Source organism: Thalia democratica, chromosome 3 (genome assembly GCF_965202585.1).
Source record: "Thalia democratica chromosome 3, ktThaDemo2.hap1.1, whole genome shotgun sequence".
Classification (NCBI taxonomy): Eukaryota; Metazoa; Chordata; class Thaliacea; order Salpida; family Salpidae; genus Thalia; species Thalia democratica.
Genome location: NC_139167.1, coordinates 67600125 through 67618169, shown reverse-complemented (window position 1 = coordinate 67618169; position 18045 = coordinate 67600125). Strand labels below are relative to the sequence as shown.

Below are 18045 nucleotides of genomic sequence, written 5' to 3'. Positions count from 1 at the left end.
AATTGTATGTAATATCAGTCATGATATACTTTCTTTATATATATAAAATAAACACGTTTAAATTGTAACAATAACTTAACCTTAAAAGTTGTATATATTTAATACAAAAGCTCAAATCTAATTATCTAGTTTATACAAATTATTTAAACTGTTAAAAGCACAGCTAATCGCACGGCTAAACCTATAACTAATTGTAAACACACTGTAAATTTAAGAAAAAATTTAAGATAAAACATGAGTAATTTTAAACATACCAAACATGTATTTATAAACAAACTCAAACGTATTTAATATATATACATAATAGTAAAAAACTACATTTTTATCGGAATAAAAATAAACTATTTATAGACCCTTTTGTGGTTTTTAGTTCTTTCAACACAATTATATATAATATTAAAATAAGCATCTTAAATTGTACAAGGTCTATTACAAATTTATTTAAAGTCCTTATTGAATTTGTATTTTCTTTTTTAATTTTTACTAAACAGGAAGACCATATTTAAACCAAAAACTGAAATAACTAAAAATGGCCTATAAATCGAAAAACAAGTTAATGTAAAAAAAATATACTAAAAAGTAAAGTTAATTCACTTAAAAATTAAAAAATAGTTAGTTATTTAATTTAATTAGTTGTTTGAAAAAGTATATATTTTTGAGGTATGTTCCATAGAATAAAAAAAGCAAAATATTTAACTTTTTATATGGGCTCTAGCACCAACCCATTAAACGCAAAAAAAAAACATATTTTGTTTTAGCACTACTATTTAGTCTTTAATTATTTTCTATTTATTAGTTTTTTATATCGATTTTGAAAAATACGAAAGTAGCTTAATTATTTTAGCTTTTAAGCTATTTATAATTTTGATAACCATTAATTTTCTAACTCAACAATAAATTTTATTGATTTTTATGCTTGTAGACACAATAAAACAAGTTTTGTGAATACCGAATGTTTCTTTCTGTGAAAACATTTACTAAAGCTCAATGCTGAAATTAATAGCTTTATGGATATTAAAAATAAACATGATTTTAACAAATAATGAACTGAAGGAATTTTTAAATGAGATACAGAACAGAAAAGACAACAAATTGCCTGAAGAAGAGCTTCTAAAAGTCTTAAACAATTTACTTGATTGTATAACTAAACATGGAGAATGTTTCCTAATATTTAAAAATCTTCCTATAGTTTGTTAGTCTGTAATTACTTTGGTTAATGCTTTCACTATAGTTTTATTTTTGATTTAGAAGCTTTCTTGATAACTAAGGTTTATTTTAGCTGTATAATAGTTAAACATATATTTTTAGTATGTTTTAAAAGTGTTTGGAGTTTTCCTTGAAATTAACCAAAATTTAATTACTTTTTTTATCTGATATATGTAAAAAAATATTTAAATTAAGTTCTAGGGGAGGGGTGAATGCTAGTTTGTTTTACAAATTTGTTTATATCTTAGATATTTGAAGCTGTTTCTACTTAAAAATTAATATAAATTTGTATTTAAACAATCAAAATGTGTATTTATGAGTTAAAGGGATTGTTTAACAAAAGCCTAAACTAGAAAAAGTACCTTTACCTACTATTACTATTTTTTCAAATGGATACTACTAGTTGGTCAAAAACACTATTATAAAGATGATAAGGTTGTAAAAGAGAGAAAGTAAATAACTGTTTTTTTATTTCTCTTAATAACTAAGCTACAAATTACTTTTTATTGTGTATAAAGTCTAAGCTTACTTTTAAGATATAAGTTATCAAAATTGTGAGTTTTGTAGGTTCCACAGTGGGCTTGAAAGGAGGTTCAAGGGGCCATTGACTATTAAAAAAAATATTTTGCTAAAAAATAGAAAATTAAACTAAGTGTTTAACACATTTAGGTTGAACTTGATTACTTTGTTTCAAAACTGGATTTGTTACTTTTCTGCTTTAATACTCAAGAAGTTTATTAAAGTTTAAAACCAACAATTTTTAGCCTTATACAGTGTAAAACCATTTAAATTTCTGCATAGTTTTTGTCAAAAACTTTGCTTGCAAAATATTAGAAAAAAATGCCTAAAATACTTATTTTTTGAGAAAGTGGTATTATGTATATTGAAATGTAAGATGAGTTATTTAAAAGTTAAAAATTTTAAGATTTTTTTTAACTGATGTTTATTTGAAAAAAAGTTAATCAGTATCAAAATCAGTATAAATGAAGTATCAAAATATTGGTTTTATAAGTTTAAAAAAGTATTTTTATACCTATCAATATATTTTTTTAAATTTATATGTAAAATCCTTGTCATATTTCCTAAAACAAAAAAAGAAATTATTTGTTCAATAGGCAATTAAAATTTTTATTTTTTAAAACTACTGATATTGCATTATAAACACCAATAAATTTTTGGAAAAAGTAGCAGTTTTTAAAATGAGAAATGAAATATTTTTATTTTTGACTAGAAAAAATTAACTCTAAACTAAAGAAAAAAAAAAGGGTAAAAATTATATTTGTGTAAAAGCTTTAAAGGTACTTTTAGCAGTTGCTGTAGGTCTTAAACTTGAAATAAGATGTATATATTTTTACTTACTTTTAACTTCAAAATAGCAAAAGCTTGCTGAAGTGAATTTAAGCTTACATGTTTTTTATATACTTAAAGCAGAATAGTACAAAAGCCAGTTTCTCAAGATGAAGCCCAGGTCTAAACAATTAAATTAAACTCTTGGTTTATTTTTTTAGTCACTAAAATGGTCAATGACTGTTTGCAAGCCCACTGTGGAATTCTTATGGAAACATTTTATATCCCACAATTAAAAAGAAAAGAAAATTACAACAGGGAGTATTGCTAAAAAGTCTGGCACCCTGGAAAAACCTGAAATTTTACAACTTATGCAAAAGTATCTGAAAAACATGCAATTTAATACATTTTGGAAAAACCTTCTATTTCAAATAATAATCACTAAAAAACCTGGAGAAACCTAGAATTTTAAACTATTTTTACATATTAATAGGTAAATTTTTGATTAGCTTCAGAATATTATAATATAGATTTGTATAATTAGTTGTTTTTTCTATATAAAATCACATTTAAAGCAGCTTAAGTATCTTTCCAATGTTGTTATGCTCTTTAGACAGTTTTTACCTAAAATTTATATGATTTCAAAGTAGACCAAAAAACTTCTTCTTGAAAATAAACCTGGAAGAAATTCAGAAAACTTAGAATTTTTACAAAAACCCTTTGGCAACTCTGTAAGAAAATACTATACATATAATAAACCATTTTGTTTAGAATTTTTATTATTTTAAAACACATGTAAAGTAATGTAGCAGTATCCTTTTAGTATTTGTATTCTGTTAAATACATTTCTTAACCTTAAATTTTATTTTATTTAAAAAAGAGGTAAGAGAACTTATACTTTCAAAAACCTGGATAAAAAATAGTATAAACCAGTAGCTACCCTTTTACTTACTCTGCAGTGTCTTAAGTAAATAAATATTTTGTTATTTTAACTTGATTTCAAAAATTTAACTTTTGGTATATTGTCAGCTTTGTGAAAAATATACTGATACAAGGCTGCAATTTTTATCTTATAGAATACTTCAGAAAAAAAAAAAAAAAGTTCACTAGTTTTTTGTTGTGTTACATAATTAGAGAATTGGTAAACTGAGACTTGTTAAGTTAGTATTAATATTTTCAAAGTTAGCTAAAAAACACATCAAGTTGAAGAAGCAAGTTTAAGGTTTTTATAATAAAATATTGCAAAAATGTTCTTTTTTTTTGATGTTTTCTGTGATGTTTATTATATTACATATCTGCTCTCGAAAATTTGATTTAAGTAAAGTTTTTCAAAAATACTTTGGCTCACAAAGGACTATTTCTTTCAATTTGTCAGGCAAAATCTTCTTTAAGTATGTCTGGTACAGTTCTTATAAAATACTGCTGACCCTTGATTAGTACTTAGAGTTTTAAGAAATATTCTAAACATCAAATTAAAATTTTTTAAACTTTTAGGGAAAAATGTTAAGTATTTTTTTACAAAACCTACAAAAATACCTCCCATCTTAAAAGAATTTTTTTTTATCACAAAACTTTCCATATTTAGTTAACATTATAAATTGTATAAGTGATATAGGTTAAATGTTGAAAAAGATTAACTTAAAAATTAAAATTCTTTGTTTTTTTACAGAAAACTCTTATTCAACTTTACTTATATTATTAAGATAATTACCTTTTATTTTGTATTTCTTTAACTCACCAATTTTAATCTGTTATAACCAGAAAAACTACTTTTTTTAAGCTGTTAAAATATTAGTTTCTGAGATAAAAGTGTAAAAAGAACAATCAGTAAAAAAATAAGATGTAATCTTGATGACCTTTATCATGTGCTTCTAATAGTTTTTATATCTTAAGTTAATAATTTATATCTTACTAGTTTTAATAACCTTTAAAAAAAATTAATGCTATTCTTTATTTTTAATCAAGCTTTGTTTTCTCAGTAAGGCAATTTTTATACTTATTTATCACATATTTCCAGTCCTTAAATTTTTTAAATTTTGTTGACTATAGTTTATGTTGAAAAACAATGCAGGTCACTTTGTTGGGCATTTGTGCTCAATAGCTCAAAATTTTGCCAATGAAGAGATAAATAAGCTTTTATGTGCTTGTTTGGAAAAGCTTTATTTTGATGATGGTTTGTCAAAACTTGAAATGCAATCAACTAATTGGGTCAGAGACTTGGTAAATCAGCTCCTGGACCATCATTTTGAAAATTGGATACTGTAAGCGTTTCTAAAATAGTTTTAAACATTTATTTGGCAAGTTTATTGTTTTTTATTCACAATGTACATTAAAATTTTGTTTCAGTTTATACTTTTGTACTATCTGTTGATTGAATTTTTGTACTTTCTTAGTAATGTTAAAATTTGTAGAAAACATAAATTAGTTTTTGTTTACCAATATGTTATAAAAAATCTTAAAAGTTAAGGGCTTTTGAAAGTCCCACAATTTTTTTTTTACAAAATTAGCATTTGTCCTTATTTGAAAGCTTATAGTATATAGTATAAGAATTTTTATTGAATAACAAAAAATGTTTTTTGGAAAATACTTAGCTTTATAAAGTTTTTTTACACAAACATAAAGAATAGAAATTTTTTGATTGCAGGTTATAAGAAATTTTTAAAGTATACTTAAGTTTTTCCTCGTTCTTAAAAAAGTTGAAATTATAAAAAAAAAACATTGAGTAATTACAATAAAATAAAAACTTAAGGGCATAGGGGGGGTAAACACCCTTTGTTGGTTTTTGATCTTATTTTATAAAGTTTTTACTAAGCTACAAAATGCTTTTTACAGATTTAAAAAATTCAAAATAATTTTTTAGATAAAGCCGGTCAAAGTCGGAGGCAACAATAGGGTTTTTTAGTTTTTTTGATATAAAATTTTTATTTTTTCAAATTCTGTTCCAACAGAAATTTTTAAATATTGAAAGAAGCATTTCCTAAAAATTTGAGGTTGTTATCTCAAAAAACGTAGGAGGAGATAGATTTTTAGTGATTTCTAGTTATTTTCCGTTTTAGTTTGCACCTCCCATAAGGATCCTATTGTTGCCTCCGACTTTGACCTGCTATATATCTAAAATTATTTTGAATTTTTAAAATCTGTAAAAAGCATCTTGTACCTTAGTAAAAACTATCTAAAATAAGATCAATAACCAAAAAAGGGTGTTTACCCCCCTTTGCCCTTCACTAAGACTTAGAAGTATTGTTTTGTAAAAGTTTTCATTATTTGTTAATAACTTGGTAAGTAAATCCCAAAGTAAGGGAGAAACTATTCATTTTGTATCAGTAATTTGTTCCGCTACAACAATTACTGACCAAAACAGTGCAGTATTGCCCCTTATAGGTATCTTTGATTAGACTGAGAAACTAATAAATTATAGCTTTAAAATTATAGAAAAATGTATTTTTGTTGAAGTTTTTTTTTTTCTTTTTAGTTTGGGGCTGCCATAAGGGACATATTGAACTCTCTAACATGATAATTTATATCTCAAAATTTGTTTTTAGTTTTTAAACATGATCAAAAATACCTGGTAGCTTAGCTATAAGTGTAAAAATAAGACTATCTTTTAACAAAACTGGCTTACTACCGTATGCACTTAATATTATGATGTAGTATTTCAGTAATACTGTATGTAGCTATTGTTCATTAATGAAGCCTTTTAAAAGCTTGAAAAATATTTTTATCAATATATTTATATTTACAGTGATTTTAGTCTCTTAATCCAACTTGAACTATATTTTTAAATATAATAACTGTAAAGAGTGATAAAAAATCAAATTTAAATTTTGTTTTGTTTCAAATAAATAACAAAATTGAGATGTTTTTTGATTTAATTAATTAATTTAAACTAATTAACAGAGTTAATAATTTTATGTCACAGAATCTACTTTTGTAAGGAAATGTATAAAATTTTAGTAAAACATTTATAGAGAAATATGAAAATTTGTTTAACTGTTTAAGAGTAACAATTTTGTCTTATTTTTTACTTAGACTACAAACATATATTAAATAAAAAACAAGTTCAAGAACCTTAAAGTTTATCAAGTAAATTAACTTTAAACTTTGGGTCTGACCTCTTATCAGGGTTGCCAAAAATTCTGTAAAACCTGGAATTCAAAAATTTTTATATGTTAAGTTGTAAAATTTTAATTTGACACAAAAAATCTATCATACAGATAAATTTTTTTGTCATCATCATTTTTTTTTTCAATAAAAAGCTTTTTAAAGTAGCTTTACAGTATATTTTCAATGTTGTTGTACTATTTAATTCAGTTTTAGACCTCAAACTTCATTTTAAATGTGTAAACTAGACCCAAAATGTGTACTTTTGAAAACCTCGAAAAAATTTGCAAAAAAAACAATTGGCAACCCTGTCTTGACAGTTTTTTTTTTGTGGCCTAAATACTTATTTAGGCATGAGAAACCTATTGAAACTTTTAACTTTGATTGCTAATGCCTCCAAAAACTAACTGAAATACATTATAAATTTAGGGCATAGGGGGAATGACTTTTTTTATTTCTACTAAAAATAACATTGGGTCTTATATGAAAGCTTAAAGTAAAAACTACAAGCCAGTTTTTATAGAATTAGAAAATCTTATTAAACTTTTGAGATATTGTATTTTTTATAAAAAGTTTTATATACAAACATATGGACTGCAAGTTTTTTTGGGTTAAATTTTCTTGGAAATTTAAAAAATTACAAAAATCTATATTCTCCTTCATTTTTTGAGCTAGAAACCTCAAACTTTCAGGAGACGTTCCTTTTATAATTTAAAAGGCTTTGAAAGTTAAAATTTAAAATAAAATTAAAAAAGAAAAACTTTAAGTTAAAAAACCAAAAAAGTAAATAGTGTATATTTAATAAAAAAATTATTTTCCAATATAAAAAAAGCCTGTATTCAATCTTATTAAAACTTAATAACACGCTTTCTGTAAAAATTTGAAGAATATTGCTTCAAAAATGAAGGAGGAGAGAGATTTTTAGTGAAATGGTCTTTTTTTTGTTTTTAGTTTGCGCCTTCCATTAAGAACTTATTGAGGTCACCAACTTTGTTCGCTCATATCTCAACAATTACTTTGAATTTTTTCAACCGGTTAAAAATGTCTGATAGCTCAGATAAAACTCAATAAAATAAGATTAACTTGTAAAAATCAAGGTGGACCCCTCATAGGCCCTTAAATTAATTGATTAAAAAAAGGACTCACACGTAGTATTAATTTAAGCTACTTGTTGTGTTGTACAATTAACCTGTATTTAATTATTTATCAAAACTAGTCAATGCTTAATTTGTTATGTTTTGTTTAAATATGTTTTGCTTAGTTAGTTTTAATTTTTTAGTTTTATTATCTAAAATTTTAAAAGTGTAGTTTTACAATATATATTCTTTCTCGTTGTTATTCCTGGCTATAGTTCTTGTTTAATTTTTTAGAAACAATTTTTTTAGGATATTAGCAGAAAATAAGTCTTTGAAGAAATTACCTAAAGAGCTTGGGTATAAGTAAGTTAGTATTTTATATAGAGTGTACTATTTTTTAACGGTTTTCACTAATTTTTTATGCAGTTTTAGATTAAAAGTATGACAGAAAACTTTTAAGTACATAAATTTATTATCAGTACTTGATATATTCCTGTGTAGATTACTGCTCAAAAATGCTCATTTTGAGAAGTATATAAAAAAAACAAAAATTGAGTTTGTTATTTTCAATATAACTATGGGCTGTTGTTAAGGTTGTAAGTATTCAAAATAAAAACAACTAGTTATTGTTAAGAATTAAAAATAAAAGGCAGTAATAATGACATTTTTCTTACTACAAAATAAGTTAAAGTCTTAAATAAAACAATAATTTGTAGTGATGAAAAGCTGTTTAGCATGCTTCAGTTAGAAGTTTCAAAAGAAGACGAGAAAAGCAATAAAGTAAAAATTATCTTTCTCACCCAAAATTTAATGCCTACTGATTGTGGAGATGAAGCTGTTAAAATCATGACTGAATTCTTATTGAATTGCAAAGAAGTTCCTGAAATAAACCAAGCTTTTAAGTCAAGACTAAAATCAAAAGTGATAAAAATGGACCCACAAATTGTTTGCCAGGTTTTCAAGGTTATTTTTTTTTTGTTTTAGTTTCATTTTTCCAGAACAAAGTGTTAATTATTAGTTAAACTATAAATATTTTTGTAGTTTTTATTGATTTGCTACTTTATTTGTAACTTAGTTTCATTAAAACTTAATTTAATTACATTTTTTACCACTTTAAGTGGTATAAAAAGATTTTTTTTTAATATAATTTTTTTAAAGTAAAACTTTAGTTTTAAATTAGCCATATGTTTTTTAAACTTTATTGTGTTTTTCCATAAGACTAAACAAATTAATTTTAAAATTTTGTTTAATGTTGTTTTTATTGTAATTTACCAAAACTTAATTGACTAAGTGGAAAAATTAATAAGTGTTACTAAACTTACTTATATTAGTGTGTGATATTTTAAGGTTTCTAAATTATATTATTTATTTTTTCTTTTAGAAAATTTTCATTATTTACAAAGTAACTGTTTGAATTATTGCCTGAATTATTCAAAGTCCTTCCTTAAGTGTAACTCCATTCAAAAGAAAACTATTTATTAAAAGTAAAGTTGTAAAAAAAAAACTACTGGTCTATTAAAATGGCTATGTTTTACACACCATACAGTTTCATTTTTTAATATCTTTATCTAAAGTTTATCAAATGTGCTACACTTGTTTTTATTTTTTGCAAACATGTATAAAGATAATTTACACTGAAATAAACTAGAAATTATTTGTAATAGTTATACAAAATAAGCTAAGATTGAAAATAATACAGCCTAGGTACTGTTTTTTGATAGCTCAAACTTGCTTTTGGGGACATAATTTTTATATTTTCTATTATGAATTTACCACTTCAATAAATTAAATTATTTATATTTTAGTTCGAAAAGGAATAAAATGCAAAACTATGTATGTATACTTTTAGTTTGTTTGTTTCAGAGTATTTTAAAGGTATTATTTTTTGCAGATATTTCCTTCATTATTCCAAGCACATTTGAATGATTTAGCTGAACGCTGTTTATCGGAACTCAAATCATTGCCAAGCTTAGACGATGAAAGCATAGAAAACAGCTTTAACAAAAGTATAAGCGCTATAGTGAGTTTTGTACTTTTTATTTATTTAGTCAGTAATTTTCTTCATTTCAAACACTTATTTTTTTCAGGCGAAACAGATTTCAAAACACAGGCCTTTGAAGCTGCAAGCAGAACATATATTAGATGGAATGCTTGTTTGCACAGACAGGCAAAATTTAAATTCATCTGTTCACACTTGTATTGCAGTTTTTGTAGAATGCTTCTACAAACAAATGAACTCTGCAGTTTAGAAATTGAGTTTTTTAGGAAGCTTTTTTGTCTGATATGTTGTTGTGTGATATTTAAGTTTTAAAAGTGAAGTTATTTTTAAAACTGTTTATAAATACAATAGCATTCTTTAATAAAAATTATTTATACCATTAAAACTTTGATTGTATTTTTTTAATTTTTGCGTGATAATACTGGTTTAATTGTTATGTGAATTTATGTTGTATGTATATAGCAATATTTAAACCAAAAGAGTATAACTTTTGCTTATAGTTTCTCTTTAGTTTTTACCACTTGTTTATATTAGAAAATTTACGTTGTTTAATTTGTTACTGTTGTTTTTTTTATGTTACAATCATCTAAAAATTAAAAAGTTGTTAAGAAAAGTGTTTTCTTCAAAACTTCTTTGTTTTAAACTATAGCTATTTCAAACACAAAGGAATACCTCTTTTCTGGGTAGAAAAAAGCAAATTTTGTGAAATAAGCATCAACTTAAAAGTATTATATGCTGTTTATTGCTTTAATTAAAAACATTAAGTCAGTCCTTTCTTTCAGAGCTTATTTAAACAACAAATAAAAATGTCAAAGAGACCGGAGCACCAAGCTCCACCGGAGATGTTCTATGACGAAACAGAGGCGGAGAAGTACACGAAAAATTCCCGCATAATCGAGATTCAGGCCGCGATGACTGAGAGGGCACTTGAAATATTACAACTTCCACCTGGTTTGTGTTTTTTTTATTATGAATTACAATTTGTCACTAATGTTTTGTTAAGTTTTTATGTTAATACAACAATGAGTAGTTTCGTTTTAGAATTTGACAAGTACTCATCTTGAAATATTACAGCTTCCACCTGGTTTGATTTTGTTAATTAATTGTAAATAAACTGACTTGACTAATATTTATAAAGTTGTATTGTTGGTATTAAAACTAAATCTTTTATATAAGTTTTGTACACTGAATAATCCGTTTGCTTTATATTTTACATACATAGAAACATTCACTAATGTTTTAACTAAATTTTTATTTTCTAACAATAGGTAGTTTGATTTTCAATACTTCACAAATATGTCTGTTATGTCTTCATGTTGTTATAACTGTGGGTAATAAAACCATCTATGAAGTTTATATTTTATACAGGTTTTGTATATGAAGTATCTGGTTGATTTTATAGATATATATAATGCTTTTTTTGTCTATTAAGAATAAATTGAAGCACCAAAAACAACTTTATTACTTATAACAAACAATGTTTTCTTAAAAACTTCACCTAATTGCGAATTTATGCATATGATTATTTTAAATTTATTATAGAGTATTTAATCTCATTTAATCAACTTTATTTCAGACGAGCTTAATTTTTACCTTTTATTTAAGCTTAACCATCTAACTCCTTTTCAGACGAGCCCGCCTTCTTATTGGATCTGGGATGCGGTTCGGGAATCAGCGGTGACGTCATAACTTCTCAGGGACACTTCTGGGCCGGACTGGACGTCAGTCCAAGCATGCTTAACATTGCAAGGTATTTAAGCGTTGTTATTGATATTAGTATAACTTTTTTTTTTATTTACACTACTTCTGGGCTTAATTGGATATCAACCCTAGCATGCTTGCCATTGCCATATATAATAATCCTGATATTTGTTTATTCTACTACTTATTTATACCTACTACAATATATTTGTAAAGCCTTGTATAGAATTTACAATGAATGGCAACCATCTTGTATTGAGTTTTAAATTAAAACAATATTTAAGTAGTACCTTTTTACTCGTCCCACTAAAGACTATGAATTAAATTAAACCAAGCATTTTTAACCATTAGTTCACAATAGTGTTCTATCTTATATTAGACCAGTACTCAACATGAGCCTTGTTGTTAGAATAACTAGAGACTATATTAAATTGAGTTTAGCTGAAATTAATTATATAAATTTACTTATTCCAACTTTATAGTTTAAGCTAATTGTAACCTTACAAAAAGGGTTGCAAGGTAAAATATAATGTTTTTTATTCTCATTATTATTACACGCAGAGAGGGTGACACGCCGGAAGAACCGAGGGAAGTGCTGTTGGGGGATATGGGTCAGGGGATTCCCTTCAGAGCGGGCACTTTCGACGGCGTCGTGTCAATTAGCGCCCTCCAGTGGCTTTGTAACGCAGACAAAAAGTGGCACCACCCGCCTAAGAGGTTTTGGATTAAGTTTAATTATTTTTATGATTAAAATTTAAATTTAGAACTGAAAGTATTTTTTGTTGTTTTTATTTACCCCTAAAAAAGGTTGATTAAAAATAAGTTTTTATTTATTTTTGTTTTAATAGTAAATTTTAGTAGGTTATATCCTTAAAGAAGTAAAAAAAAATGTCTTAATAGATGTATTAATTTTTTAGTTATCTTGAGCTCTCTTAGAGGGTTGGATTTCATTTGTACTAAAAGTTTTTAAATATGTTATTGAAAATTACAGATAGTTAGGCTAAATTGTGTTTTTTTTTAATTTATTTTTTCTACAGAATAATAGTTTAGTAGATATTTCTTTATTTAAGGTATACTGATAACTACAAAAAACCAAGTTATAATTAAGTAATTTCCTTTGTTTTGACTTTTGATAAAACTGTGATATCTGTAGTCAATTACCATTAATGGTAACATGTTATAGTGATAGATAAAGCTTATAAATATTTTCTGCAGACTTTTGAAATTTTTCACTCAGCTGTACTCCGCAATGAAGCCTGGAGCCAGGGCTGTCTTTCAGGTTTGTTGTAAAATTATATAAAAATTATAGTAGAATTTAAAGGTAAATATGAGATCACAATAATGTAGGTTACATACTGTAGTAGATCGTAGAGCATCACTAGTAGAGTTGTATATTAAATTGGTTTGATTTTAGTACCAAAAAAATATTTTTGTATAAAATTTTTTTGAGGACAGTTTTTTATTTCATAAACAATAAACAGTTTAAAGCAAACCAGTTTCTTATAAATCAACTTTTTTGATTTTACTATTACTTTTACACATGTACCCAGAAATTATTGTTGTTGTAATTTTAATTATTATTACGTCACAGTTGTACCCGGAAACACCCCAGCAAATGGAGTTGATCACCAAGCAAGCCACTAGGGCAGGTTTCGCTGGTGGCGTGTTAGTGGATTACCCAAACAGCTCAAAAGCCAAGAAGTATTTCCTCTGCCTCGACTGTGGAGGTTTGTTTTTGTTTAAAAAAAATAAAATAAATTGTTTATGAAAAATCAAATAATACTAAATTATTGAACTCTGTTTTGAAAAATTTTTCAGCTTTATTGGAATTTTTATTAATATTGTTAGCACTAACATTCTTATGCCTCGACTGTGGAGGTAAAAAAACATTAACTGAATAAAAAATAATGTGATTTTTGCTTTTTATTTAATCCTTGATTACTAAGTTGTTTTATTCTGCTTCAAAAATAAATAGTGCTAATTTTAGTTCATGTGTGTACTTGACCAAATTGTATTTGTATGTGAGAAGGTTAAATTAAGTCAATTTTGAAAATTTTTAACATCTACCAAAACTAAACAAGTAGACAGTCACTATAAAACAAAATAGTACAACTGGATGTAAAAATGAACTTATTGAGTATTTGAACTATTTATTCTTGATAAAAAAAGAAGCTATATGATGGAAATTTTCATGGTCCTATGATAACAGTGTCTAGCCTGGTTCGCTTACTTAACAGGTCAGATGTTCCTCAATCTTCTCAAGTTCAAGTCACTTTTTCTCAGATGCTGAGAATCTCTTCAACCACTGTTGAATCTCTTATCTCTTGTAGCTCTACTACCACCTAGTTAGTTACTACTAGGAACCTACTTGACACATAATACTTCAAAGTTTCCACATTAAACGTATTGTTTAATTGAAAGTAGTATTGTTCACAACGAGCGAAGGCACATACTGCAACCTTACTTCAACTAAACATGATTGTCTATCAGTTTATTCTTTGTCACACACAGGCGGCAGGAAGATGCCGGCGGCGAAGGGAGTGCACGGAGCGGGCGAGCAACGAGGCGGGGTGGAGAACTCGGCGAGGAGGAGGTTCGGGAAGAAGTCGGCGAAGAGCAACAAGGAGAAGATCAACGAGATCAAGGAGCGGCACAGGAGAAAGGGAATGGAGGTTTGAGTGTTGATAGTTGTTTAGTTTTGTTGATAGTTTTGTAACAAAATAAAGTTGATAATTGTTATATCGTGTTTATCATTTTAAATAAATGTTTACTTAGTAGAAGTTGCACTTTTTTTGAATATTTTATGTTTTACTTCGTTAAATAAAATTAGTATTAATTACTTTGTCTTAATGTTGATTAATGAATTATTATAAATTTTTTTTTTTTAAAATTAAAGTTTTATTTTGCAAGTTTTTTTAGAATAAGAAGCATTAAAAATTGAAACGACTATTTCTTATGATTAGTTAATTTTTTTTACAATAACTTATTTTTGGCATTATTTAAAATTTTATTTGAAAAACTTCGTTATTATAATTTTAAAACGTAAGATTGTTTTGTTCGATGCTGATGTAAAACAAAAAATAAACATGAGAAATAACCTAAATGTAAAAAGTTTTATTTTGTTTTTTTTTAGGTGAGAGAAAACACCAAGTTCACCGGAAGAAAAAGAAGACACAAATTTTAAATACAACATTTAAGGTTGGATAATTATTTAAAGCTATTATGATTTTTTTTTAGTTTTCAGACTTTAGAAATAAAATTATTTGAATTAAAAAAACATGTATAATAAACTGTTACTTTAAATAGATTTACAACTATGAAATAAATATTTCATTGAATTCTTTTTTGTATGCTTTGATGTTACAGTAGTGTTATAACTCAAAAATTAAACTTTAGAAAATAATGAGTATTTTATAATGTTAGTTTTTATGTAATTTTTTTTTTATGAAAACCAATAAATTTTTAAATAAACTTTTATTCACAAATAGTCAGTAAGATATCGTATATAAAGTTTATATCTTTCTCGAAGCCTTATATAGTATATATTTTTAAGATTACATAAATGATAAAACTAAGTTGCCTTTATTGCTTTAAATATTTGAAACTAGTTACGTAAATGTGTGTATATCATTCCAATTTTTTATAGTATAAAAGTAATTTCATATACTAAACAATTATAAAATAATAAATTATTTATTAATAGTTAATAGTTTTCTATCGTTTATTGTTGATAAAAGATAATTTTGAAATAATTGAAATAACAGCTTCGCTATAAAAATTTAAAAGGTGTAAAAGAATTAGTTATGTATTATCAAGTACAATATTTATTTTAAATTTTTTTTTTATTTATACAATTTTTTTTTTACAGATCAGCCCAATAGCTTGTGATTTCATGGCTTTCAAGATTTTTAATTAGTAGAAAAAAGTGTATATTTAGTCTATTTAATATTTTTTAACAAGTTTTTACCCGTTTTATATAACATGTTTTATATTTTTATCTTAATTTTCAATCACAGTTAGACTTTAACTTTCTGAAATATAATTTTATATCTTAACTAAGTGTTTCTAGCACGATTTTAAATTTTGACTTATATTTGTGTACATTGTTTGGTTTTAGTTTGAAATAGGTACTTTGTTATTTATTTTAGTGTTGGTAAAACCATTAGAAAAAAAAATTAGTTGATTAATTGTACATATAGGATATATAGGCAAGGTAGATTTATAGTCTAATTGTATCATTGAATAGGGTAATGTTTTAAAGTTGTTATATGAGTTTTTATTTATACAAAATGTGATAAACTCTACTTTTTATTCCTAATTAGAATAGATTTAAAAAAATTACTTTTGAACAACGCTTAATTGTTATATTAGATATGTTTTTCGTTAATAAAAGTGTTAAAAGTTTGGGTTTGGTGTTTAATTAGTATTTATTTTATTTAATGCATATTAAATAGTTGTTACTTTTTACAGTGATCTAATTTATTCTTAAAGCAATATTGACTAATGGGTTATAGTTTTAATTTTATTGAACATGTTTTAATACAAAATGTAGTACATATTCGGAGCAGTCATTTAACTTGGAATCGTTGAAAACCTGAAATTTTAAAAACCTTTACATATAAAATAATGAAATTTGAATTAATTACTACGAAATATATCTTAGTACAGTAGTTATTTTTTCCACTTAAAGTAATTTATTCAGGATGACCATTTTACCTTGATAAAACTTGAACTTAGTACTTTTTTTAAATCTGTAAAAACCTAAAATTTCAAAAAGCTTATTTTTATAAGGCTGAAGTTTAGATAAGATAAAGAAATAAATGTATGTTATTTGGAGTTTTATTTATTATAAAACATATAAAATATTTAATATGTTATCATTTTTAATTCTTTCAGTAATTTTTTCTTTTTGAAATAGTTTTTTTTTAATTCTTTAAACTAATATCAAAAAAGTACAAGTATACTTCTACTTAACTAAATCATTAAAGAATTTCTAAAAAAAACAGCAGCCATCCTGGTTTTGATTTCTTATGTTAACATTTATAAAAGAACAATTTGTACAGTGCATTTAACTATAGTATGATAATTTGTATTAAACAAGTTAACACAGAGTTCTGCAGGAAAAAATAGAAGATAAAGCGGGTGAATATGTGTATTTACTAAAAATACATAAAATTATTGAAGATAAATATTAGACGCAGATACGTAATTCGACTGTGAATTGTCAACTTGATTATCACCGAGAAAAATGTTTATTTAAGAAAAATACTGTGCAAACTATTTTTATTATATGTTCAAGCGATTTTGCTTCGCTAGGATCCGTTTAAACAAACCATTAGGTTGTAGTTTTGAGCATTTGTAAAAAAGAAAAGTTTTTTCTTAACTATTAACAAGATATGTTTAAAAACTTGTTTGTTTATTTTAATATTATGCTTTATTAAATATATTTTCAAATACGTAATGCCGATAAAATATTAAAATTGAGTGTTTTGCATTGTTAAATTTGTAATTAATACTGCATATAGTTAAGGTTTTTACTAGAGCGCATTTCAAGTATGTTCGACGGAATAGAAAGAAGTAAAACATAGTTGTTTTACAGTTATTCGCTCAATATTTTTGTATTTAAAACATCAAGTCTTTCACTTAGTATTTAAAAGTAATCAAAACGGCTGTGGTGACAAAACTGAGTCTTCAAACATTTGGTAGATAGATGCATGCAACTCAAACTGCAATTAGTTCTGTACAAAAATGTATGTCTTAAAACTAATTTGGTTTATATCTTATAAAAATTAATGAACGACAGAATATTTTTTAATTACCATAGTTGACTAACTAAGAAGCATAACGATTTAGTCATTTTTTTTTAATTTTACGGTGTTCTTTTTTAAATGAATCAAATTAATTGTATATAACTTTTTAACTTTGTTTGTGTCTGCACATGTAGGAACATTAATAAAATAACCGCAATCAAGATATCTTAATGAAACTTCTGCTGTGTTTATTTTCTTTTGTTACCCACATACAACACAAATAAACATCTACTCTTGTTACAAGATGCTTTAATTTTTCCTTAATCTACCTAACTGTTCAGTAGATTTTGAACTTAATACAAAAATCTTTGCATCTTTTTTAACAAAAACCTTTTACACCAAAAACCTTGTGACTTTCAACACAAAATTTTTTTTAAACAGTCTAGTTTTTCTTTTTCTCGATCAGGTTTTCACTAATTGTTATGCGACTTACTTTAATAAAACTTTCGGATCAAGATATTAAACTCTTTTGATTGTACAATGTTTCATTAAAAAGTTTAAAATCTAATTTTTACTTGTCAACCAAAACTGTGCGCAAAATTTACTATAGAACTCAAATTTCAACATAAATATACAGAAAGCCCACTTTCAGAAGCCTTTGCACCAATTTTACTTGTAACAACCTAAGAAAAATATGTTTAACTCGATTTTACTTCACCAAAACTGCTTACCAGAGTTTGTTTTTAGAAGTTTTTTGATGGTTTGCCTACATTCATTGGGTCTTTTCACTAAGCATTACGAGATGGACTTTAAAACTATTGACTAAATGTTTTATATTAAATAATTTACTTAATACTTCTTTCAATTAAGTTTGAGTTACTTCAAATGTAAGCATGTTTCAGTAAATAAACATATTAAAAAAACA

General features: G+C 25.2%; 2 protein-coding genes across 2 annotated transcripts; both read left to right on the top strand.

Annotated features, from left to right (window-relative positions):
- Positions 1-1026: 1026 nt before the first annotated feature.
- Positions 1027-10168, top strand: LOC145832496 (uncharacterized). Its single transcript, XM_082939813.1, has 6 exons — positions 1027-1192; positions 4565-4754; positions 7980-8033; positions 8387-8633; positions 9562-9690; positions 9758-10168. The coding sequence occupies exons 1-6, from the start codon at positions 1027-1029 to the stop codon at positions 9917-9919; spliced, it is 948 nt and encodes a 315-aa protein (XP_082795939.1). The 3' UTR covers positions 9920-10168.
- Positions 10169-10458: 290 nt separating this feature from the next.
- Positions 10459-15713, top strand: LOC145831279 (18S rRNA (guanine-N(7))-methyltransferase-like). The gene is made up of 8 exons (XM_082938466.1): positions 10459-10620; positions 11299-11419; positions 11932-12087; positions 12586-12649; positions 12962-13097; positions 13882-14042; positions 14504-14568; positions 15239-15713. The coding sequence occupies exons 1-7, from the start codon at positions 10476-10478 to the stop codon at positions 14552-14554; spliced, it is 834 nt and encodes a 277-aa protein (XP_082794592.1). The 5' UTR covers positions 10459-10475; the 3' UTR covers positions 14555-14568; positions 15239-15713.
- Positions 15714-18045: the final 2332 nt, after the last annotated feature.